Source organism: Felis catus, chromosome D1, assembly GCF_018350175.1.
Source record: "Felis catus isolate Fca126 chromosome D1, F.catus_Fca126_mat1.0, whole genome shotgun sequence".
Taxonomy (NCBI): domain Eukaryota; kingdom Metazoa; phylum Chordata; class Mammalia; order Carnivora; family Felidae; genus Felis; species Felis catus.
In genome coordinates, this window is record NC_058377.1 from 107,983,286 (window position 1) to 108,008,218 (window position 24,933).

Consider the following 24,933-nt stretch of genomic DNA (forward strand, 5'->3'; position numbering starts at 1 on the left):
CCAAAGAAGGAGGGCGCAAGCCCGGCTGAGGCGGTGGCTGGCGGAGACTGACCCGGAGGGGCGGGGGCGGCGTGGAGGAGGCAGAGGCCGGCGGTCAGCTCCGCTCCAGCTCGGTTGCCATGTCCCGCCAGGCGAAGGACGACTTTCTGCGGCACTACACCGTCTCCGATCCCCGGACCCACCCCAAAGGCTACACCGAATATAAAGTGACGGCGCAGGTGAGGTGGGGCCCGGCGGGGACCTTTACCCTTTTAACTAGAGGGGGGCCGGGTTTTACCTTAAGGCAAGGAGCAGCTGGAAGCTCCCTTTTTAGACGACAGAAATGGATTTCCCCTTTAAGGGGAGGCTGCGGTAAGAGCCTTCGTTTACTTCTTTAGCCTTCAGGGGGCGAGGCCCTGGGAGGGCGCTGTCCTTTTAAAAGGGCGTGGACGGCAGTTCTCGGAGTGGGAGGGAAGGGTTCCCACGCCCGACGTGTGGTGTCTTCACTTCAGGCTGTGAATTTCTCTGAATTAAGAGGAAAGCTCTGTTCCATCCAAATATCAGTTCTCCAGTCTCTTGGAGTTTTGTTAACTGGTTTGTTTGATGTTTACATAAAAGTTCCTTTTTAAAAGACTTTCATTTTTAATTCTTCAGAAAACACCGCTCTATGGCTTTAAAAATTCATACAGTTCAAAAGCATCTGAAGAGTAAGTCTCTATCTTCACGGTCCTAGCAGGAGGTCAGTACATAAAGACGACAGTTGACGTCTGTAGCAGTAACAACGTTTATAAGCACAGTTTATAGATACTTGGGGGAAACCAAGAGAAGAATTAAAAAATGGAAGCAGTATAAAAGAGTGTCTGTAGAATGACATACAAGAATTGGTTGGGGAAGACTTCGCTACAAATTGTTTTGTACCTTTAGAATTTTGAACTAGGCAACTATTAAACTGGTGCATTAGTAACTGTTAAAAGGATGCAGGAACTCAAAGATACTTCCAAAGTGATTTAAGTGCAGAATCCTAGATGTTTAAAATGAGCTTTCCCCACATCCTTTATGCCTTAACTTTGGCCTAAAAACACAAAAAGATTGCCCTTAGGAAGATGAGATGGAGGGGGGTGGGAAGGGTGTGGCAAGGAGCTGTAGCCTTTTCCTAGAAGTCTTTCTGTTGAAGCACTTTTAAACAAGTAAATGCATTATTTTGATATATTTTTTGTAACTTTTAAAGATAAATAATTTTCCCTCCCTTACCATCCCCATCTGTGTGCCATTTTTGTGAGAGCCAATGCAGCTAGTTTCTTATTTATCCTTGCAGATAAACCCTATATTTAGAAGCAAATATGTCAGAGGCGCCTGGGTGGCCCAATCTGTTAAGCCTCCGGCTCTTGATTTAGGCTCAGGTCATGGATCTACTCCCGAGGTTCATGAGATCAAGTCCTGAGTCAGGCTCTACACTGACAGCTCAGAGCCTCCTTGGGATTCCCCCCTGCCCCGACCACCTCTGCCTCTACCCTGTTCTCTCTCTCTCTCTCTCTGCCTCCACCCTGCATTCTCTCTCTCAAAATACACAAACTTAAAAAAAATGAGGTATGTCACAAAATTCTACTGAAACTAATATTACACTTTATATTAACTTTATGTTGAATTTAAATGAAAACTTACAAAAGAAAAAAAAAGATAATCACCTGACAAACCAAAAAATAATAAAAATTTTTAAAAAGACTATTTAAAAAAGCAGATATGTGTATCCATTTTATTATTGACACACAGTGACGTTCTACAAGTCACTTGCCGGTATTCTTCCTTTTTTTTGTTGTTATTTCCCCTTGTAAATTTTTAAAAACTGACACATAATTTACATACATATGCCCAAATCTCAAGTGCATAGCCCAGTCATTTTTACATTACATATGTATACGTCTGTGCAGGCAGCGCTCAGACCAGGATATAGACAGTTTTTTTTTGTTCCTTCCCAATCTATAGTCCTACTCCCACAGAGGTAACCACTGACCTGACTTCTCTTGCCACAGATTAGTTTTGTCTGTTCTTGAACCTCATACAAATGGAATCATCCACAGCAAGTACTCTTTTGTGCCTGGCCTTCGTCACTGTCTATATGGTGTTTTTGGAATTCATCTGTGTTGTTACATGTATTAGTATTCTTTTTTCATTGCCACGTGGTATCAGTCCCTTGTATAAATACACCACCATTTCTTTATTCATTCTGCTGTTATTGGACATTTGGGTTGTATCTAAAAAGTGTTTTAGTTGCTACAAGTAGAGTTGTATGAACACATATACAAGTCTTTTTATGGGCATGTGCACCCATTTCTTCTTGGTATGTACTTAGGAGTGGAATTAGTGGGTCATTTGATAGGTACCTGTGTAGTTGTTCTAGAAATTACCAGTTTGGGGGGCACCTGGGTGGCTCAGTCGGTTAAGCATCTGACTCTTGGTTTCAGCTCAGGTCATTATCTCCCGATGGTTGGTGAGTTCGAGCCCTGAGTAGGGCTCCGTGCTGCCAACGCAGAGCCTGCTTGGGTTTTTCAGTCTCTCCTTCCCTCTCTCTCTCCCTCTCTGCCCCTACCCGGCTTGTGCTCACCCACACTCTCTCTCCAAATAAATAGACTTTAGAAATTACCAATTTTCGGGGCACCTGCCTGGCTCTTTCAGTAGAGCTTGGGGTTGTGAGTTTGAGCCCCATGTTGGGTGTAGAGATTACTTAAAAATAAAATCTGAAGAGGGACGCCTGGGTGGCTCAGTCGGTTGAGCGTCCAACTTGGGCTCAGGTCATGATCTCACGGTTCGTAGGTTCGAGCCCTGCATCGCGTTCTGTGCTGACAGCTCAGAGCGTGGAGCCTGTTTCAGATTCTGTGTCTCCGTCTCTCTGCCCCTCCCTTGCTTGTGCTCTGCCTCTGTCTCAAAAATAAACATTAAAAAAAAAATTTTTTTTTTAATCTGAAGAGAAGAGAAGGAAGAGAAAAGAGAAAGAAATCACTGGTTTTTTTTTTTTTTTTTCCAACGTTTATTTATTTTTGGGACAGAGAGAGACAGAGCATGAACGGGGGAGGGGCAGAGAGAGAGGGAGACACAGAATCGGAAACAGGCTCCAGGCTCTGAGCCATCAGCCCAGAGCCCGACGCGGGGCTCGAACTCACGGACCGCGAGATCGTGACCTGGCTGAAGTCGGACGCTTAACCGACTGCGCCACCCAGGCGCCCCAGAAATCACTGGTTTTTAAAAGTGGTTATACTGTTTTATACTCCTGTTCTCACCAGCACTTGATATCATGAGCATCTTTAATTTTCAGCATTCTAGGCTGGTGGATGTGTAACATCTGATTGCACTATAATTTGCATTTCTCTGATGACTAATGATGTTGAGCATATTTTCATAATCTTATTGGCCATTCAAACACCTTCTTTTGTGGAAGGTGCCTGCTCAAACATTTTGCCCAATTTTAATTTTTTTTAGTGTGTGTGTGTTTTGTTTTGTTTTTTTAGAGAGAGACAGAGCACAAGTGGGGGAGGGGCAGAGAGAGAGGGAGACAGAATCTGAAGCAGGCTCCAGGCTCTGAGCTGGTGGCACAGAGCCTGACGTGGGGCTCGAACTCACAGACTGTGAGATCATAACCTGAGCCAAAATCAGACGCTTAACCGACTGAGCCACCCAGGCGCCCCAATTTTGCCCAATTTTAAAAGTTGAGTTATCTTTTTAGTATTGATCTGTAGGAGTTCTTTATATATTCTGGATATGAGGTGGGTTTTTTTTTGTTTTTTTTTTTTGTTTTTTTTTGTCAGGTATATATATATTCCTCAACAGTTTTTAAATCTAGTTTCTTTTACCCAACATATTTCAGGCAAGTTTGTTGTGAAAAGCAAAAGCCAAGGTTTTGGTCCTAGCTGTCCCTCTTACTTGCTGTGTGATTTTTAAAGAATTTTTATTTTTAACTGAGGTTTAGTTGATAGACAGTATTGTGTTATTTTCAGGTGTACCACATAGTGATTTGACGCTTATGATGAAGTGTTGACCACGATAAGTGTAGTTGACCATCTGTCGCCATAGAAAATTACTGCAGTATTGGGGCACCTGGGTGGCTCAGTCTGTTAAGCGTCCGACTTCAGCTCAGGTCATGATCTCGCGGTTCGTGACTTCGAGCCCCGCGTTGGGGCCCTGTGCTGATGCCTCGGAGCCTGGAGCCTGTTTCAGATTCTGTGTCTCCCCCTCTCTCTGCCCCTCCCCCACTCCCACTCTGTCTCTCAAAAATGAATAAATGTTAAAAAAAAATTAAAAAAAAAAAAAGAAATATAATATAGTGGGGGTGCCTGGGTGGCTCAGTCGATTGAGCTTCCGACTTCAGCTCGGGTCATGATCTCACAGCTCATGAGTTCAAGCCCTGCATCGGGGCTGACAGCTTAGAGCCTGGAGCCTGCTCCGGATTCTGGGTCTCCCTCTCTTTCTGCCCGTAACCCACTCGCATTCTGTCTGTCTCTCTCAAAAATAAATAAACATTAAAAAAATTTAAAAAAAAAAAGGTGGGGGGGGCTCCTGAGTGGCTCAGTTGGTTGAGCGTTTGACTTCGGCTCAGGTCATGATCTCACAATTTGTGAGTTCGAGCCCCGCGTCAGGCTCTGTGCTGACCGCCCGGAGCCTGGAGCCTGCTTCGGAGTCTGTGTCTCCCTCTCTCTCTGCCCCTGCCCCACTTGCACTCTGTCTCTCTCTGTCTCTCAAAAAGAAATAAAAATGTAAAAAAAAAAAACTTTTTAATTAAAAAAAAAAAAAAAAGAAATGTAACATAGCGAATACAGGGCCTTCTTTCCACCTCAGACCCCAGTCTGCCCTTCCAGAAGGTCACAACCCCGGTGATCGTTCTTCTGTGTTCAGGAGTGTTTGCCCACAGTGTCTCCCTCACTTAAGGAAGGAGGGGCTCCTGGGACGGAACCTGATTCTTTGGAGAACCTGAGGTTCTTTGGTTTCAGTATGAAATTCAGGGACTTGGCCCTTTGAAGGAACTGAAATAGTGCTCACTTAGGTGGTACGTAAGCCACAGTTGGAACGACGCAGAGAAGGTTAGTGTGGCCGCTGCAGAAGGATGGCGTGTAATTCACGAAGGAACTGAGATCAAAGTTGGGCCGAGGACCGAGGGGTGTGGACGGGTCCTTAGGGACCCTCGCGTTGGGCAGATGACGAAACTGGCGTATGGTCGAAAAACTGCTCCAAGCCACACAAAGCCTCGAAGCCGGGACACCTTGATAGCCGTGGTCAACAGCCAAAGGCCACTGCCCTTTTGAGAGGGGGCTGGGAGGTACCTGGGGCCTCCCTGGATTTTACTGGGTGATGGGATGTCAGATGTCAGTCTCTGGACTCACCTGGTTCTTGCCTTTCTTCCTCAGTTCATCTCAAAGAGGGACCCAGAGGATGTCAAAGAGGTGAGGCTCCTGGGAGGAAGGGGGACCATTCCCCGATTCCAGATGCAGGAGCAGTAAAGGAACAACTGATCACTCCGTAGCCCTGGGAGGAGGGGGTGCTACGCCCCAATCTGCACACCCACGCTGGGGCCAGGCGGGGGGGGGGGGGTGGCGGGGAAGCCTCTTTCCACCGTTGCCGGCCTGGGTCAAGTCTTGTGTCCCCCTTAGGTGGTGGTCTGGAAGCGGTACAGCGACTTCCGCAAGCTGCATGGAGACCTGGCCTACACCCACCGCAACCTCTTCCGCCGCCTGGAGGAGTTCCCGGCCTTCCCCCGTGCCCAAGTGTTTGGTGAGTGTTCATCCTGGCATTCAGGCCGCAGATGGAGGGACAAAGGGGACCCCTGCTGGCGGAGGCTGGATGAGGGGAACCCAGACCGCCAGCAGAGACACTTTTGGGGAGCTGAAGGGCCCTTAGAGACAGCCTCCTTCCACACAGGGGGAAACTGAGGCTCAGAGCAGCCTAGCCTTTAGTGTGCGTCTCAGGCCCTTTAACATTCCGTCTTCGTTAGCCCCATTTTCAAGACAAGGCCACTGGGACGCAGGGTCATGAAGGGGCTTGGCCTGTAAATGGCTAGATCCAGAATGCCTCCCCACAAGCCGGTGTTTCCTCCAGACCCTCGCTGTCCAAAAGCAGCAGCTGTGAGCCAGACGTGGTGAGTCTGAGCTGAGGTGTGCCTGTGGGTTGAATGCACACTGAAATAGAATGTAAATTATCCTGATAGCTTATCTATGGATCCCGTGTCCAAAGGAGATTATTTTGGTTGCTTGGGTGAATTGAAACATATATATAAAGCATTTCACTTAACTCAATATAAAGATATTTATTTATATATTTATATTTATGTATTTATTTATATATTTTGTAGAGAGAATCTCTTATTTATTTTGAGAGAGAGTGTGTGTTTGTGCGTGTGTGTGTGTGTGTGTGTGTGTGTGTGTGTGTATGTACAGGAGAGGCAAGAGAAGGAGAGAGAGAATCCCAAGCAGGCGCCACCCTGATGGCTGACACAGGGCTCGAACCCACGAACCTTGAGATCGTGACCTGAGCGGAAACCAAGAGTCGGACGCTTAACCAACTGAGCCCACCCAGGCGCCCCAAATGGAATATATTATTAACACCGAGTTAACCTGTTTCTTTTTACTTTTTTTTTTTTAACATGGTGACAAATTACGTATGCCACTCATGATGTATTTCTGGGTGGCCGGGACTGATCCGTTACTTGCATCTGTAGACTCGCGTGAGCTACCCTTTCACAGCAAGAAGAAGGCTTTGCTGCTGGCAGGTCATGCCAGGCTGTGGGCAGCGCAGCCAGCTGCTCCCCTGGCAGCATGATGACGAGGTCAGAGCTAGGTGACTCTGCAGGACATCTAGAACAGAGCAGGGCAACCGTAAACACAGAGCTACCTGCTGTGTGACCTTGGCCGAGTCACTTCTCTCTCTGAGCCTTACTTTCCTCTCCGTTACATCAAAACCGTCTGAAACTGTTTTGTTTCTTGCTGGCTGTCTGCCCCGCCTGTCTAGGATGGGATATCCATGAGAGCAGAGGCCTTGCTTTTCTCTCTTTCGCCTTCTCGACACCAGTCTAGCGCATTAGTAGGTGCTCGATAAACATCTGGCAAATGGATGACTAGGGAGCTCGGTCCCTGCTTGCAAGCACCCCCACCCCACCTCCCCGGGAGGAGCCAGGGAAGATTATGGGGAGGACGGCAGCAGGCTGCTGGGATCCTCTCCGGCTGAACCAGGAAAGTGACCCCTGTGGATCACTGCCTCTCTCCCCACCCCTTGCCTTGGGGCGGCTGCAGGCCGGTTCGAGGCCTCAGTGATTGAGGAGCGGCGGAAGGGGGCCGAGGACCTGCTTCGCTTCACGGTGCACATCCCTGCACTCAACAACAGCCCCCAGCTCAAGGAGTTCTTCCGGGTGCGTGTACCTGCTGTCCCTCTTCCCGGGTACCTGGGAAACCTACCTGCCCTCGAGGCCGCGCTGGAGATTTCCCCATCCCTGTCTTTCTCTCCCGCAGGGTGGGGAGGTAACCCGGCCCTCTGACATGTCCAGGGACCTACACATCCTGCCACCCCCTCTGATCCCCACACCGCCCCCTGAGGAACCCTGGTTGCCCCAGCCGCTCCCTGCAGAGAGGAGAGGCCTTGAGGAACTGGAGGTGCCAGGTACATGGGGGGTGGGGAGGGCGGCAGGGCTGGAGGGTCTGGGGGTGGTGGCGGGCACACACTTCCTCCCCAGTGAAGATTTTCCCCAGTAAAAATTCTGGGGTGTGTTCCAGCCCCTCTACCATTAACCTGCTGAGGAGCTCTAGCCAGGCCATTTTCCTTCTCTAGGCTATAGTTTCTTAATCTGTAAAAGGGGTACAAACCCTAAACGTGGGCTTATCTGTGCCCTTGGGTGCCACAAGGATTTTTTTTTTTTTAATTTTTTTTTCAACGTTTATTTTTATTTTTGGGACAGAGAGAGACAGAGCATGAACGGGGGAGGGGCAGAGAGAGAGGGAGACACAGAATCGGAAACAGGCTCCAGGCTCCGAGCCATCAGCCCAGAGCCCGACGCGGGGCTCGAACTCACGGACCGTGAGATCGTGACCTGGCTGAAGTCGGACGCTTAACCGACTGCGCCACCCAGGCGCCCCGGGTGCCACAAGGATTTAATGAGAGGCAATTCCATTTTGAAAGCTGAGAAGTGATAAGGACGGGCATGAAATGTCACCAATGATCTATTCTTCAGCGGATCCCCCACCATCCAGCCCTGCCCAGGAGGCCCTGGATCTCCTCTTTAACTGTGGGAGCACCGAGGAGGCATCCGGTTCCCCTGCCCGAGGCCCCCTCACAGAGGCTGAGCTTGCCCTCTTCGACCCCTTCTCCAGGGAAGGTAACAAGCTGGGACAAGCAGAGGGGGGCTGATGTGGGGGCAGGGAGAGTAGGCAGAGCCACCAACTAGCTCGTGTCGTGCCTGTGTGAATCCTAGAAAGGAGCCCCCCTTCGGGCAGCCGGCAGCCTTAGTGAGAATTGGAAGCAGGTCCCCACCCCCCATACTCCCCCCTGCCCTGTGCCAGGGGACATAAGCTGGAGGCCCTTGGACAGTGGGCAACCACAGAGGAAGGAAATGAGCCACCTCCCGCCGTGGGATCTCCTCCTCCCTGAGAAAGCTTTGGAACAGGCAGGGGTCACCCTGTCTTCGGAGGGTTTGAGTTCCTTCCATTGGAAGCCCAAGGTGGGGGTTTCCCGGCTGGCTCGGGGTCACACTGCAGATCTTGAAGGCAGGAGAGGCCTGTTGATCGGGGAGGGGTGAGGCTTGGGCTCAGAGAGCAGCACGGGAGGCCCTGCAGCAGCTGCTGGCAGGTGGAGGCACCACAAGACCCCCCCGCCCCCATGGAAGGGGGAAGGCCCCCCAAGGAGGGGGTTCTCAACTGAAGTTGTAAGACCTGAGATTCTCTGAATCCGTTATTCTAACGTTCCAAGGTTTGGAGCCTTTCTGTCCTTGGCCTGGTATGGTTGCTCGAGCATCCTTCCGTTAATCTTTGTGGAGAGAATTCTTACGTTTGTAGATCAACTATAGTCAGGAGAGGAGTAGGCCCGGTGACCCAAACCTCACAAACTAATGTTAGTGCGCACCCAAGGAAAGAATTAGGAAGGTCATTGTTTTTGTTTTTACAAAAGCAAAGGACTGCATCAGTTAAATAGGTCATGGCTAGTTTGCTATGCACAAACGGCTCTTGAGTTGCTCAGGCACTGCTTCCCTCCACGTGGAACAGGTTGGTACCTTGATGGGCAAGAGGGTTCTGGGGATGGGCAGCAGGCCCTGGGAAAAGGAGGGCCAGCCTGGCCTGAGTCCTCCATATCTGATCGTAGAAGGTGCGGGCCCCAGTCCAACCCACCTGGGTGAGCTGGCAGCAATGGAGGCGGAGTCTGAAAGGCTGGACCAGGAACCCTGGGAGCCTGGAGGGCAGGAGGAGGAAGAGGAGGAGGAAGAACGGCCCGTCCCTGCATATCTGAGCCAAGCCACAGAGCTCATCACCCAGGCTCTGCGGGACGAGAAGGCAGGTGCCTACCCTGCAGCCTTGCAGGGCTATCGGGACGGCGTGCACATCCTGCTACAGGGGGTTCCCGGTGAGTAGGCCTGGAAGGTGGAAGGTCAGGCCCAGAGTCTCAGATGGTGCAGCGAAGGGAAGGGAAGGTGCAAAACAAGCAAGTCCAGGGGGAGAAGTGTTGTCCCTGACCAGGTATATAACCTTGGGCAGTTTCTTTACCTCTTGTGGCCTCAATTTTCTTATTTGTAAAATGGGGAGAATAGATCTGATTCCCAGGGAGCGGGGGAGCAGCGGGGTGGGTGGGGAGGGGGGAAGATGCACGTTGATGCTCTGTGAACTGTAAGGGGCTGGACCAGGGGTTCTGAACCCAGGTGTCTCAGCTGAACCATTCTCTCTCCATAGGTGACCCATCACCTGCCCGCCGGGAGGGTGTGAAGAAGAAGGCAGCTGAATATCTAAAGCGGGCAGAAGAAATTTTGCACCTGCATCTGTCCCAACTCCCCCCGTGAGAGGACGTGAACCCCTACCCAGGACGAGCTCCAGCACTGCCAGCTGCTCCCTTTTACTGTCCCTGGGGCCTGGCCCTATATCCTGGTCTTGTAACTCTAGGGGTCATTTCTGTATGTAACTGGACCAAGAATGAGACAAATAATGAATTTGAAGCTCCTTGACCACATCTGCCACCTTGGAATCAGGACTCCTACTTGTGATCCTATCTTGTGTGAGCAGCATCTCTGGTCCTAAACTAGCTGTTTACCCATCTAGAACAGGGTTCTGCAAACTACGGCCAGCAGCCACATTTTGCCTAAGTGCCTTTTTCTGTAAGGCCCATGAGCTAGAAAGGTTTTTACATTTTTTAATAGCTGAAAAAAAAAAATCAAAAGAATAGTATTCTGTGACGGGTGAAAATTCCATGAAATTTAAGTATCTAAGAATAAAATGTGGAACACAATCAGGCTCATTCGTTTAATATTGGCTGTGGCTGCTTTCCCACTACACCAGCTGAGGTGAATGAATAGTGGCAGAGTCGACGAATTCCAATCCGCAAATCCCAAAGCATTTACTATCTGCCCTTTGCAGAAAAAGTTTGCTGACCCCTGATCTAGAAAATAGGGAGAATAGTCTCCAGGGAAACAAGAGTAGAGAATGATAGCAGGACCGACTGAACTAGGTTATTGGGTGAAAAGGATGATGAAGAGGAACCCAAATTAGCGTTAGCCATCTTGGGAGGTGCCCAGAGGCGAAGAGCGAGGGTTTGGCAGGCAGAAACCTGGGAAGGCGTGGCTCTATTCCTTCCCCGCCCCTCCTGCAAAGCGGTTGGTTGCGGAAGGGACTACAAACTGGTGTGTCACGGGAGTGGGCGGGGCTGTGCGCGGTGCATCATGGAGGCTTCAGGGGCTTCTGAGCCGGAGACGGTGGCGCTGAACTACAACGCGGGGCGTCTCGGGAGTCCTGCTGGAGGCCTTGTGGGAGGGGACAAGATTCGGTGAGAGGACGGCGCTTGCCAGTTGGGCGGGGTGGACGCCAGGCCCCGGGCGGGGAGGCGGGGCCCCGCCACAATCAGCCAGCTCCGCCGCCAGAGTCCCCGCCAGCCCTCGCGTAGAATGGAGCGGTTGGCCGCCGCGGTCCCCGGGATGCTGAGAGCCTGTCCTTTCCCCTCAGCCCACCCATGTCCGGCTGCAAGCTGCCGGTGGGCACGTGCCCGGACATGTGCCCGGCCGCCGAGCGCGCTCAGCGCGAGAAGGAGCGCCGCCTGCACCGCTTCGAGGTGGCGCCGGGGTGCCGCGGCGACCGGCCCCGCGCGGACCCGCAGCGCGCGGTGAAGGAGTACAGGCGGCCGGCCGCCGGCAAGGCCCGGCCCCCGCCGAGCCAGCTGCGTCCGCCGTCCGTGCTGCTGGCCACCGTGCGCTACCTGGCCGGCGAGGTGGCCGAGCGCGCCGACGCATCCAGCGCCGAGGTGGCCAGCTTCGTGGCGGACCGGCTGCGCGCCGTGCGGCTGGACCTGGCCCTGCAGGGCGCGGGCGACGCCGAGGCGGCGGGGGTGCTGGAGGCGGCGCTGGCAGTGCTGCTGGCCGTGGTGGCGCGGCTGGGGCCCGACGCCGTGCGCGGGCCAGCGGACCCGGTGCTGCTGCAGGCCCAGGTGCAGGAGGGCTTCGGTTCTCTGCGGCGCTGCTACGCTCAGGGCGCGGGGCCGCATCCCCGCGAGGCCGTCTTCCAGGGCCTCTTTCTGCTTTACAACCTGGGTGAGTCCGGGTCCCGGCGGAAGGGCAGGGGGCGGGGGCGGGGCGTGGGAAGGGTGCCTCCCTGTAGACGGACGGTGGAGGCCAGGGAAGGAACGGGAAGCTCTACAACCTCACCATTAGCTCCCCCCCCATCCCTGCCTTCTAGATGTCTGTCGAGTCAATGCGCAAGATCCGCCGAGCCCCGACGTGGGCCTTCCGGACTGTCCATTCCCATATTTGGGTCTCGGGTGTTTTTGTAATAAAAGTGGAGAGGACAAGGTTGGAACGGGAAAATTCACCTAAGTGATTTTCAAACTTTTTTAAACCTGCAGTTCAGAGTTGCAAAGCAGCCATGAATGTATGCCCATGAGACTTCTGACACAGAAGTTTCAAGACATTAGATCCTGTGGGTGGATGGTGCGTTCTAATACTATCCTATTTAATTGTAATAAAATGCTCTTGATTTCACAACCCACTAATGGGTCAGAAGCCTTAGTTCACAAAAGAGGCCCGAGGTTCCATTGTCTGTGATTCTCCTGGAAGGGGAGCAGGGGAAGAAGCTCTTTGAAGAAAAGGCCTCACCAGGTAGACAAGGAAGGTGTGGCAGAACGAGCTTCCTCATCTGTATCGCAGCTAGGGCAGTGGAGAAAGAGCTGAGTTTGAAGCCAGAAAACAGGTGTGTGTGTGTGTGTGTGTGTGTGTGTGTGTGTGTGTGTGTGTGTCAAATTCTACGTACGAACTCAAGGACAGCCTCAGGCCAAGTCGTGAAATCATCTGGGCCTGTCTCCCTCATCCGAAAACAATGCTTCACTCTGCTAAGAGGATCCAGACTGTTTGAAGGGGCTCTCTCTGCACCTCATTCCAATAAGGCTCAGGAACGGGCTGATGGAGAAAGGGGGAGGGAAAGTGAGCTTGGCCCAGGAGAGGGGCGTGGCCAGAGCGGAAGGTGGGCGGCCCAAGGTCGGAGAAGGGCTTGGTGGTAGGCCAGAGGGGGTGGGCGTGGCTGAGGACCTTAGCAGGTGGGAGGCTAGGGTGGGGGAGAGGCCTAACCGGAGGCCACGGAACGTGGACCTGATCAGAGAAACACACTGAGCTGTCCCCCGGCTTCCGCCCCAACAGGCTCCGTGGAGGCCCTTCACGAGGTTCTGCAGCTACCTGCCGCCCTGCGTTCCTGCCCCGCCCTGCGCAGGGCCCTGGCTGTGGACTCGGCCTTTCGAGAAGGCAACACCGCCCGCCTATTCCGCCTGCTCCGGATCCTGCCCTATCTGCAAAGCTGCGCAGTGCAGTGCCACATAGGCCGTGCCCGCCGGGGAGCCCTGGCCCGCCTCGCTCGTGCCCTGAGCACCCCCAAAGGCCAGACCTTGCCCCTGGGCTTCATGGTCCACCTGCTGGCCCTGGATGGGCCGGAAGAGGCACGGGATCTGTGCCAGGCCCACGGACTGCCCTTGGACGGACAGGAGAGAGTTGTGTTTCTCAGGGGTCGCTACACGGAGAAAGGGCTGCCACCTGCGGGGACCTGCAGTGTGTTGGTGGCGAGCAAACTGGGAGGGCGCACCCTGGAGGAGGTGGCCATGGCGGAGGAGGAAGATGAGGGTGTGGCTAGACTGAAGTCCCCTGCGTGAGGAGCTGTGCGCTCTCCCAGAGCCCAGGAATGGATCCAAGCACTCAGGTTTCTTTTCTCATCATTCCTACACAATAAAAGGAATTTGTTTTGTAGGGACAATAACTATAATTGATTTATGTAGGGGAGGGCAGGGGGTTATGGAGACACGATAGGTATGTAGGAGAGAGGAACCCAGCCTGGGCAAGGCCCTAGCCATCTTGGGCTTCAGTTTCCCTGCTGGTCCCTGGGGGGTGGGTCTGGTGGTCACTTGTTGGCATTATGCATCCCTCCCTTGCCCACGTACCACCAAGAGCAGCTGGTGGGTTTTTTTTTTTAATTTTTTTTTTTAACGTTTATTTATTTTTGAGACAGAGACAGAGCATGAACGGGGGAGGGGCAGAGAGAGAGGGAGACAGAATCGGAAGCAGGCTCCAGGCTCTGAGCCATCAGCCCAGAGCCCGACACGGGGCTTGAACTCACAGACCGCAAGATCATGACCCGGGCTGACATCGGACGCTTAACCAACTGAGCCACCCAGGCGCCCCCACCAGCTGGTGGTTTTGACACTCCCCACCATCCCCCTCTCCGGATCTTCACCCTCTGCCGACCAAGATCCAGGATGAGAAAGGCTTGTCACTCTCCCTTCAGGTGTCCACAACTGGCGGGATCCTGAGCTGTTGTCTCAAGCTCTGGAGGGTCCGGTGATGGTGCCTTAGATTGGCATCAAGGACGACTGGGGCACACCCAAAAAGAACTCGGGTGGGAGAAGGTTAGGATAAAGGATGGTGGGAGCTGGAGAATGAGGGCTGGGGTCAGAGGTCAGCCACAGGCCGCAGGGTGGCTGCCGCGCCCTCCAGGGCCACCACCAAGATGCTGAGCTGCCTCTGCACTTCCGCCCAGGCTGCAGATCCTAGGCTCGTGTTCATGGCCCTGGAGCAGGCATTGGCCAGGCCTGGGAACGTGGCTACGGAGCCCGTGCGGGGTGCCCAGAGCACATGGCTGCAAGCAGATATGGGGGAGACGCAAAGTCACTCAGGGACCAGGAGAGGAGGGAGCTTCAGCCTGGAGGGGCCCCTCTCTGTACAGCTAGGCACAAAAGCGCCTCCCCGCCGCCTCTGAAACCTGCGGCCCTCGTCACAGTGGGGGTGAGAGATGTACATTATAGCCCCAAGGTGACCTTGATTGATTTGCCTCCCCTCCTTTGAGGCTGATTCCCCACCTGTTTCAAAGGGCTGTGCTGTGCTCTAAAGGCCAGCAGAACTCTGACATCTCTCCGCCCTCGGATGGGTGCCCTTGCCCGGCCCCCACCGCACAGCACTTCCCAAGAGCCCTGAGCAGGCTCACCTGTAGTATCGTTCCTCTGGGAAGGCTCGCGGGTTTAGGAAGGTCCGTTCCAGCAGCATCAGCTGGTCGTTGAGCATCCGGACCTGCAGGGGGCTGGAAGTGGCAGGACCTTGTCACCCTGGAACCAACAGCCCAGCTGCCAGCCTGCATCCTGCCCCGGAGGCCACCCTCCCAGACACCTGCTTGCTGCCCTTTCTCACTCGGGGGTGTCTTTCTGCAGCGCTGATACGCGTTGGCCCAAGGCCGCGGCTGCCCCCTCGAACTTCTCCACTGCAGTCACCAGAGGCCCTGGGGGCAACAGGCAGCATCTTAGCCCTGGACGTGCAGGGCTCCCCACACCTCCATGTTAAGGGGCCTCCATACCCAGGCTGATGCTGTGCTGCTCCAACAGGACCCCAAGGTCGCGCTGGGCAGCCTGCAGAAAATTTCGGAGGGTCTCTCCGTAGTCACTGACGTTAAGAGGCAGAAAGAGGCTGTCACTGAGCCTAAGCAGCACGCTCCCTGCTGTCCGGGCCACAGCCTGATGGCTGCTGAAGCCTGCAAGGAATGCCATCCGGCCAGGGCTCAGTCTTCAGCCCACCGCCCTCCAGCCTCAGGACTCCCCCTGCCCCCTTCCTCACCAGGGTCCACAAATTTGTCCACGTAACCAAAGGTGTCGAAGGCTGTGTGGTAGGTGGGGTAGATCCTGGCCGAGGTCTTGCTCTAGGGGAACAAGGCCAAGCGACAGGCTTGAGAGGAGAAGTGGGAGAAGGCGAATCAACAGCGAGCCACAACACAGGGACATTATCTCGAATCATCGCCACGGGTATGAGGTAGGTTCTAGAATTCCTACTTTACAGAGGAGGAAACTGAGGCTCAAGAAGTAAAGTCACCTGCCTGACTCCAAACAGCTAAGAGTAGCAGAACTGGGTCAGGTGCCAGTTTCCTATTTCACGTGAAGAAGAGGGCTTGGGAATCAGACAAGAGGATTCAAATCCCAGCTCTACCGCCCTGCAGCAGTATAGCCATGGATGAGAGAAGTGGCTTCTTGGAACATCAAGCAGGGAGACACAAGCTGGGCACTCCATGTTCCATTTTACCCTCACACCAGTGCTATGAATCTCCCCTGTTTTATACTGTTACTTAGTCTATTCTGGGGTAAACATTTTTGTCATATTTTAAGATCTCTGGAATCAGGATGCCTCTTTGGTGGTAAGATTGGTTTCTTGGGGCGCCTGGGTGGCTCAGTCAGTTAAGCGTCCAACTTTGGCTCAGGCCATGATCTCGCAGGTCGTGAGTTCAAGCCGAATCTGTGCTGACATCTCGGGGTCCGGAGCCTGCGTCAGATTCTGTGTCTCCCTCTCTCCCTGCCCCTCCCCTGCTCGCACTCTCTCTTAACAATAAATGAACATTTAAACAAATGTTTTTTAAATTGATTTAAAAAAATTTTTTTTTCAACGTTTTTTATTTATTTTTGGGACAGAGAGACAGAGCATGAACGGGGGAGGGGCCGAGAGAGAGACACACAGAATCAGAAACAGGCTCCAGGCTCTGAGCCATCAGCCCAGAGCCCGACGCGGGGCTCGAACCCACAGACCGCGAGATCGTGACCTGGCTGAAGTCGGACGCTTAACCGACTGCGCCACCCAGGCGCCCCTAAATTGATTTTTTACAGTAATGTCTACACCCAATGTGGGGCTCAAACTTACAACCCTGAGATCAAGAGTTGCATGCTCCACTGAGCCAGCCAGGAGCCCAGGATGCTTTTTTGTTTTTTTTTTTTGAGAGAGAGCACAAGTCAGGAACAGAGGATTCGAAGCGGGCTCTGAGCTGTCAGGGAGCCTAATGTGGGGCTTGCACTCACGAACCATGAAATCATGACCTGAGCAGAAGTCAGATGCTGAACCTACTGAGCCACCCAGGTGCCCTGCCCCAGGATGCTTCTTAAGTCAATGTCACCCTACAACTAACTGGCAGTGTTGCTTTTTCTCCCCCCTGAATAGTGTACATCACCATATTGTATCTTAAAATCAGTAGTATCTTAAATTTGATAAATTGACGGGTGAGCATAAACATGTTCAGAGAGGTTAAGACACTTGGCTGAGGTAGCACAGCTACTGAGTGGTGGAGCCGGATTCAGTCTGCACTAGAGCAGCTCTAAAAGAGGAAGGGGATTGTGGAGCAAGGTAAGGAGCTGGGAGACAGGAGTGCCTGCTCACCCGGTCATAGGTGTAGGCGATGTCCATGGAGGAGATGCCCAGGAAGTGAATGAAGGGTGCGTAGTCGCTGCCGGCACCCAGAGAGCCCAGGCTGTGGAAAGAAAGATGGTCGGGTTGGAGGCCGCTGGGCCAGCCCGCCCTTCCCGGGCCCCTGTCCTGGCCCTGGGCTCACCTGGGAACCAGGCCGTATGCTGTGCTGCTACGGTTGAAATACCGGATCCAGTTGTCGTAGATGCTGAGGCCGTCGAGGCCCGGTGCGGGGATCTGACCCGGAGAGGAATCCAGTCTGGGGCTGGCCTCCCCCAAGGCCCAAGAGGCCGTCGTCCTCCGCTCTGCCCACTAGAGTCTCCTTCCTATGCATAGCCCTGGGGCTCCTACAAAGCCTGCCCCCAGCCTCAGTCCCAACGCCAGGACCCTCTAATAAGTACCAGCTCCAGCCCCGCCCACCCCGCCTGGGACAGCCCTCCTCCCGGCCCCACCCCCTTTCACCTGTTTGGCCGCGGAGAAGATGACACTCTGGACCGGGGGTGTTCCCTGAGCCCTCAAGGTGGCATTGGCTGTGGGAAGATCAGAAAAGCCTCTATTCAGGCCCCAGCCCCTCATTACCCGCCTCCCCCAGCCAGCCCAGCTGCCCCCCGTACCAAACACGGAGATGTCCACGTTGATGTAGGCCACGGTGCGCTCTTGCAGCTTGCTGAAGAATTCCTGAGGGTGGGAGGACCGACGTCAGCTCAGCGGTGCCCTGCCTCGGGAATCCCCTTGACCGCCAGCCTTGCAGGGCTCACTCACCTCGGTGAATTCTGTGGAGCCAATGAGGCCAAACTCCTCTGCCCCCCAGCTCGCAAACACTATTGATCTGCGGGGCCGCCAGGTTCCTGGGGAGGGGGATAAAGGGCTGGAGGACAGGGTCCCCGGATCTTGGGGTCGCTTGGAAATATTGAGAACGTGGAGAGGAGGAAGGGCTGGACGGGGCGGGGCTGCCAGAGACAGGAGGTAGGTCCCAGCTACTCTCCAGCCCAGCCTTCTGGCCCAGGCTCCCTCTGGCGTCCTTTTTCCAGCCCCTGGCCTGTGCTATGACCCCACCACAAAATTGCCCCCAATACCAATCTCAGGTGATCCCTTCTGCCAGGATGCCCTCCCTCCCCCTTCCTTATAGGCATGCTTTGGGTAGACATCCTGACCCTCGGCTCCGCCCCCCCCCCCCAACTGTCTCCTTCAAGCATCCTATGCCAAACTCTTCCGGAACTTTCTCCACTTGATAATAAGACACTGATGTTCTCCTTAGGGCATTATTCATATTAAGCTAGTCCTCAATGCCTTGAGGGAGGGACTGTTACAGTCTCCTTTTCACAACTGAAACTGAGCCACAGAGAAATTAAATGACTTGCTCAGAGTTACACAGCTGGTAGGAAGCAGAGCCAGGGTTCAAATCCACAGCCCGGCTCCAGAGTCCAGGGGCTTCACTAGCTGCCCACACTCCCTCTCACTGCCTCTGGTGACCGCGTTTCCATCTCCAATCTCGATGCCACACCGCTCTTGCTGCAGTCTCCAGCCGCTCCCAGAAGCCTTAGCAGCCCTCGCTTGCCCCTTACCTCCTCCAGACACCCCCTAACCCTCCACAGATGACACATACCACTACCACACTTGCAATGTGTGATCCTGGATTGGGCCTTGAACCAGAAATTTCTTTTGCTCTAAAGGTCATTATGAGAACAACTGGGACCATTGTTAATTTCCTGATTCTGGTCATTGTATGGTGGTCATGAAGGGAAATGTTCTTGTTTTTAGGAAATACACAGTTTATGGGTAAAAGTCCAGCATTTCTGCAACTTTCAAACACTCCAGAAAACAAAAAGAGAAAGAGAAAACAAGGTAAAAATCCTAATATCAGGAGTATCTGGATGAAGGGTGTCTAAGGCTTCTTTGTACTATGTTGGCAAGTCTTTGCGTAAGCTTGAAACTATTTTTTTTAATTTTTTAATGTTTTTATTTATTTTTGAGACAGAGAGAGACAGAGCATGAGCAGGGGAGGGACAGAGAGAGAAGGAGACCCAGAATCCGAAGCAGGCTCCAGCATCTGAGCCATCAGCACAGAGCCCGACACGGGGCTCGAACTCACAGACCAAGAGATCATGACCTGACCCGAAGTCAGATGTTCAACCGACTGAGCCACCCAGGCACCCCAGAAATTATTTCAAAATAAAAAACTTGAACAGCAACAACAGAGACAGAAATTCCTGCCCTTATAACAAAGGGGATAAAGCCACAAGCTCAGCCCCCCTCCACTTATCGGTTGATCTCTACCACGCCTGTGATTTCACATGCCATTTATGCCACCAACTCCCCAGTTTATCTCTGGAGTCTCTATTCTGACCTGGAGATCAGCACTTTCAACTGCCTGCTTGCCCTCTCCCCGGGGGGGGATGTCTCCTAGGCCCCTCAAAATCCATGTGTGAACGGGCACGCATGTATAACGATGTGATTTGTGACATCAGTAACGTAAAGAGGAAAGACAGCGCTTTATAGCAGTAGAGTTTCCTATGAGATTAACTTGGTATCCATTCAAATTATGGAGCGATAACTTTAGGATGTTATAGGTAATGGAAGATGAAAAAGTTCCAGAGATGGATGGGGGTGATGGTTGTACAACACAGAATATACTTAATGCATAGTTGTACACTTAAAACTGGTTAGAAGCGCAAATTGTATGGCACGTATATTTTACCACACACACACAAAAGCTAAAAAAAAAAAAAAAATCAACATGTAAAGAACTAACCTCACGTTCTTCCCCCTCGATCTGCCCTCTGACCCCAATTTGTTTTTCATAAATGGCACTGCCATATATAGGTTGCTCAAACCAGCAATCAGGGAGCCAGGAGTCCTCCACTCGTCCTCTCCCGCACCTGTGACACCCACAGACCTCCTTCCCATTGCCCCCACCTTGGCCCAAGCCCACTATCCCTCCTGGCCCTGAGGATGCCAAGGCCTCTGACGGGTCCCTCCATGTAGGGTCTTCACTCCCCATAACCTCCCCATTTGGAGCAGGAGAAACTGTGACCACGGTTGTCTTTACACGCAGCCACTCAGGTGTTCACTGTGGGGTCTGCTGTGCCTAGAACTGGCTTGGCACGTAGTAGGCATACGGGACATGTTTGTTGAGTTAACGACTGCCTGTCATCCCTGCCTCAACTAGGCTGAAGGCAGAGCCCCGGCACTGCCTTCCTTACGGTGGCACCCGGCTTCCCTCCACTGGAGGGACACAGGAGGCTCTCAGAAGCCACTGCACGAGCTCCCCATGTCCCACTGGGCGACCGGAGCAAGGCCAGGGCTGGTGTCCGTGCAGGTCGTCCCCCAGGGCCCTCAGGCTTGGCACAAGTGGGCACTGGAGAGTGAGAGAGAGGAGGTGGGAGAGGACTGGCGGGGGGGGGGGGGAAGCTGGGGGGAGGAGTGGGCTGCGGGTGACCTCCTGCTGGGAGAGTCCCTAGACCGGGGACCGGGGGTTGCCTCACCCTTCTTTAGCAGGGTCCCCAGGACTCGGGAGAGCTCCAGGAGGACGGCAGTGCCACTGCTGGGGTCCACGGCCCCGTGTACCCAGCTGTCCCGGTGGTTTCCGTACAGCACGTAGCGGTCTGGAGAGAGGAGCAGAGGCTCGGAAACCAGGGAAGAAGGAGGGTGGGCGGGGCCAGCCGGGCGGAGCGCAGGGGGCGTGGTCAGGGAGCCCCGACGGGGCGCTCACCGGGCTCCACCGCCCCGCGGATGATCCCCAGGACGTTGGAGGAGTTCCGCAGCTCCAGGCGGTTGTGGACGCTCACGTTCACCTGGCTTGGGGAGCCAAGGGGGCGAGCAGAGTCTTGGCCCTGCCCACTCCCCCTCACAACCCAATACAAGGGAAACTGGGACCCAGAGCGAGAAAGGGACACCACGAGGCCACTTGCCCAGAAGTACCTGGAGAGGCAGCAAGGCTAGAGCCCCGCTCTTTAGAGTCAGTTCTTTTCACGGACTGACTTACTCAGGTGAAAGTATTTATTGGATACTTAGTGTAGGCCTGCACCGTACTAGGCTCCGGGCAGGGCCTGGGACAGACACAGCCCCGCCCTTGGGGGGACCTCCCTCCCCTGAGCGAGACAAACCACGAGGAAGACAGCACCTGCAGGCGGTGAAGGGGTGTGGCGAGGACACTAACAGGTTGACCTGTAAGAGGACACCTGGTGGCAGATGGGGGGAGGACAGGCCAGGAGTGGCAGGAGCGTGGGGAATGGTGTTCAGGCAGAGGGAGCAGCAAGCAAGTGCAGAGGCCTTGGTTTGGGAATGAGTTCAAGAGAGAGAGGGTGTCTGGAGAGTAGAGGGTGTAGATGAAGGGCGGGTGGAACCCCACAGGGCCTTGTGGCTTCCCCAAAGACAAGGCAGATATTTTGGAGTCAGGGGAAGGTTGGGAGAGAGAAGAAAGGAAAAGGCCAGGCCTTGACGTGGGCAGAGAAGCATACAAGGGAAGAGGAGAGGAGCCTTGAGGAAGCGGGGCCCCACCTCACCTGTCTGCTGGGAAGTCTCCATCAGGCCGGAAGCCAGGCCCCAACTTGTAGTCACAGCCCAGTGCTCCCTGCCAGGCAGCGGGGGCCAAGGTTCCCTGGAGGTTACTGAGGAGGAGGTGGAGGGTGTGGGGGTTGGAGGTTGGGGGCCACGGGATTGCGGGCAGGGGCCCCCGGGGGGCACCAGAGCTTACCAGAGAAGGATTTTCGCATCCTCAAAGCCAATGGGCTGAGTGGGAATGGGAGGAAATCCAGGGACAGTATCAGGGTTCAGGCGGAAGGAAGAAGGATTGGCCGGAAGGTAGGGAGTCAGAGGATCCCCAAAATACTCATAGTAGGAGCCTCGCTCCACCCCTGAGGGAGGCAGGCGCCAAGAGTTCGGAAAGGTCTGGCTGGCGGAGCTGTGCCCATCGTTGATGTCTGCGGGGTCCGTGTACACCAGCACCCCAGCTACCCCGTGCTTGGCCGCATTGACAGCCTGCGGGAGGGGGATGAGGCTGTGTTTAGGGGAAAGGAGAGGGGATGTCATGTCCTGTTCCGCTCCCTCCCTCACTGCGGCAGCCAGGATGGACCTGTCTTCCCACAGGCAAGATGATGCTCACACAAGTCATTTACTGCAGCCCTGCTCGAGGGAGCAAAAGACCGCTGGACATAGGCAGGTCGATGCTCATCAGCAGGGCTGTCACGTGATCGGAGGCATCGCACAAGGACACCCTGGGCAGCTGCGTAGGAGAGCAGGGCCACCGCTCACAGGAGCCAAAAGGCAGAAGCAGCCCAAGTGTCCATGGGCAGAATGAATGGATAAGCCAATGTGTGGTGTACAGCATGCAAGAGGCAATTACTCAGACTTGAAAGGCAATGAAGTTCTGATACAACATGGATGGGCCTTGAAAACATTATGCTAAGTGAAGAAGCCAGGCACAAAAAGTCAGTATTGTGTGATTCCTCTTATATGAGGTTTCTAGAATAGGCAAACTCATACAGCTGGAAGGTAGAATAGAGGTCACCAGGAGCTGGGGAGGGAGAGAGGGGACGTTATGTTTAATGGGCACAGAGTTTCGTTTGGAATGATCGAGAGCCCTAGAAATGGACGGTGGTGACGGTTTGCACAACATTGTGAAGCTACTTAATGCATCTGCATTGTACCGTTAGAGATGGTTAACACGGTCAGTTTATACTGGTATATTTTAGCACAATGAAAACATAATAGTACACAAAAAAAAAAGAAAGAAAGAAAGAAAGAAAGAAAGAAAGAAAGAAAGAAAGAAAGAAAGAAAGAGAACAAGGACACAATTTATGTGCCGATGGAGAATTAATCTCCAGGATGTATTAAGGTGAAAAAAAGCACACCTTGAAAAGGTGGGTATAGTATGCTGCTTTTATACAAAAAGAGGGAGAAATAAAAATATATATTCATATGCATGTCTTCCAAAAGAAACTGTGGATAGATTCCTCTTTGGAGGATGGCATGACAGGAAAGCTTTTGCACTCTAAACTTTTTTTCTTTTTTTAACTGGAAATTCTATAATTTGTGTAATTCCATTATGGCTCTTCCTCTTTTCTCTTTTGCAGATCTTATTATGCGCACTTCTCTTTTTTTTTCTAAGTTTATTTATTTATTTTGAGAGAGAGCATGTGTGCAAGTGGGGGGGGGGGGCAGAGAGAGGAGAGAGAGAGAGAGAGAGAGGAGAGAGAGAGAGAGAGAGAATCCCAAGCAGGCTGGGAGCTATCCCACAAGGGGCTCAATCTCCCAAACTGTGAGATCAAGACCTGAGCCTGTGACCCCCCCAACCGAAATCTACATGAAATTTACTACCCTAACCATTTTATAGCTTGCTGTTCAGCGGCAGGGAGGACATCCACATTTTATTGCACTACCATCACCCCCACCCACTTCCAGAATTCTTCGTCTTGCACATCTGAAACTCTGTACTCGCTAAACCCTAAGTCCCTATTCCCTTCTCTCACTCTATACGTTTAAAAAAAAAAAAAAAATCCCGCATTTTTGAAAAACACACATGTGAACTACTCAGCCAAAATGTTTAGTTGAAAAGATGCAGGCCGGGAGGGAGGGCAACAGGAGGGACTTAAGTTGAATATTCAGGAGAACTTAGACCCCCAGAATATCAAAGTTTACCTGATCCATTTATTTCCTAAGGCTCAGAGAGGTTAGGGGAGGCATCCAGGGTCACACAGCACATCATGAGTGGTAACAGCACAAATATAGCTCACCTCTTGTGCCCCAGCCCAGGGCTCCGCAGGCCACTCAACCCTGCTCCTTCCTCTTCCCCTCTCTTCTTCCTGTCCTCTGCTGACCACCCCATCACACACACACACACACACACACACACACACACACACACACACACCAGTTTCCTGCACTGGGGGCTGCTGCTCACCTTGGCCCCACGCCCTGTACCCCCATAGCGGGTCAGCGCGATGGTGCCTTCCAGTCTGATGCCCTGAGTCTGTAGCTCCATAAAGTCTTCTTCCGTTCCCCGGTTGGCGTAGACGAGGAGGCCCTGGTCCCAAGGGGAGGTGATCCTCAGAGCCAGGCCCAGGAAAGAGGGGGTGAGGAAAGGAGAGAGGGAGGCCGAGTGGCAGAGTGAAGGATTTTGATTCTATTTTCCCCGCCTCACCCAGAGCTTGTAAACTTCCCAAGAACGGAGTCACATCTCATTTCCTCTGGGTCCAGGTGCCCTGTAGTGGGCCTGACCTTGAACATGGGGCCATCAGCGTTTGTAAAATGGCTAGGCGATGGGCAAAAAGTGTGGCAGTGGAGTTTAGGGGGAAGGGCCCTGGGTCAGGAAGGGAGAATTTGGGGTGGAGCCAGAGGGGACTGGGCCTCGGCAGAGGGGAGGGAGTGTCCCAGGCCCACCTGCGGGGTTCCAGGGGGAGCGTAGGCGGCATAAGGTGGCACCACATCGGGGCCCCCCTGCTCCCCAGTCAGGTTCTGTTCACTCTGGCGGCAGGAGAAGAGGACGGTCCCAGTGGGACCCACTGTGGAGGAGGGGCAGCATCAGAGCTGGCCCGGCAGGTCCCGCCCCACGGGCATCCCCAGACCTGAGTGGGAGGGACCTCACCGACAGCCACCCGGTTGGGCTGCTCCCGGCTGGGGAAGGACAGCAGCACTTCATACGTGGGGGCCTCCGCCGCGTCCAGGCCTGACTCCGGGTCCCGCCAGCGCTGCAGCAGGAGCTGTGCCAGCGCCTCATCCCGGGGGCTGGAGGCCAGGTGAGGCTCCCTGGAGAGTTCTCTGCGGGGAGACAGAGGGCCAGGCCCAGGGTCAGGGAGGCGCCTCTGGTGAATAGGAGGGCAGGGTAGACAACCCTCTCACCTAAGGTTCTCTCGGATCTTGCTGGCATCCAGCTGCTTCATGACGCTCTCAAGGATCTCCAGATCCAGGTCCTGGGAGACCGAGACGCCGGGAGCTGGTGCGTCGGCCCCTTTGGGAATGGCGAAGTGGCCCAGGATGATCCCCAGGCCCAAGAGGGCAGAGGCCCCCACCAACCCCCCAAGCACCTTCACCCACTGCATCCTGTGGAGTCTTGG

General features: G+C 53.7%; 3 protein-coding genes across 3 annotated transcripts; 2 read left to right on the top strand and 1 right to left on the bottom strand.

Annotated features, from left to right (window-relative positions):
• On the top strand, nucleotides 1–10,161 carry SNX15 (sorting nexin 15). The gene is made up of 8 exons (XM_003993579.4): nucleotides 1–218; nucleotides 5,373–5,408; nucleotides 5,616–5,736; nucleotides 7,251–7,366; nucleotides 7,467–7,614; nucleotides 8,183–8,326; nucleotides 9,307–9,564; nucleotides 9,888–10,161. The coding sequence occupies exons 1-8, from the start codon at nucleotides 120–122 to the stop codon at nucleotides 9,992–9,994; spliced, it is 1,029 nt and encodes a 342-aa protein (XP_003993628.1). The 5' UTR covers nucleotides 1–119; the 3' UTR covers nucleotides 9,995–10,161.
• Nucleotides 10,162–10,308: 147 nt separating this feature from the next.
• Nucleotides 10,309–13,430, top strand: SAC3D1 (SAC3 domain containing 1). Its single transcript, XM_003993581.5, has 3 exons — nucleotides 10,309–10,971; nucleotides 11,148–11,728; nucleotides 12,827–13,430. The coding sequence occupies exons 1-3, from the start codon at nucleotides 10,868–10,870 to the stop codon at nucleotides 13,327–13,329; spliced, it is 1,188 nt and encodes a 395-aa protein (XP_003993630.3). The 5' UTR covers nucleotides 10,309–10,867; the 3' UTR covers nucleotides 13,330–13,430.
• A 303-nt stretch (nucleotides 13,431–13,733) lies between these two features.
• NAALADL1 (N-acetylated alpha-linked acidic dipeptidase like 1) lies at nucleotides 13,734–24,933 on the bottom strand. The gene is made up of 18 exons (XM_045039531.1): nucleotides 24,719–24,933; nucleotides 24,465–24,637; nucleotides 24,260–24,381; nucleotides 23,781–23,903; nucleotides 21,576–21,859; nucleotides 21,385–21,489; nucleotides 20,592–20,677; nucleotides 20,365–20,484; nucleotides 17,642–17,727; nucleotides 17,494–17,557; nucleotides 17,342–17,409; nucleotides 17,025–17,116; nucleotides 16,853–16,943; nucleotides 15,275–15,356; nucleotides 15,018–15,191; nucleotides 14,855–14,942; nucleotides 14,655–14,747; nucleotides 13,734–14,309 (listed from the first exon to the last, which is right to left on the bottom strand). The coding sequence occupies exons 1-18, from the start codon at nucleotides 24,916–24,918 to the stop codon at nucleotides 14,123–14,125; spliced, it is 2,238 nt and encodes a 745-aa protein (XP_044895466.1). The 5' UTR covers nucleotides 24,919–24,933; the 3' UTR covers nucleotides 13,734–14,122.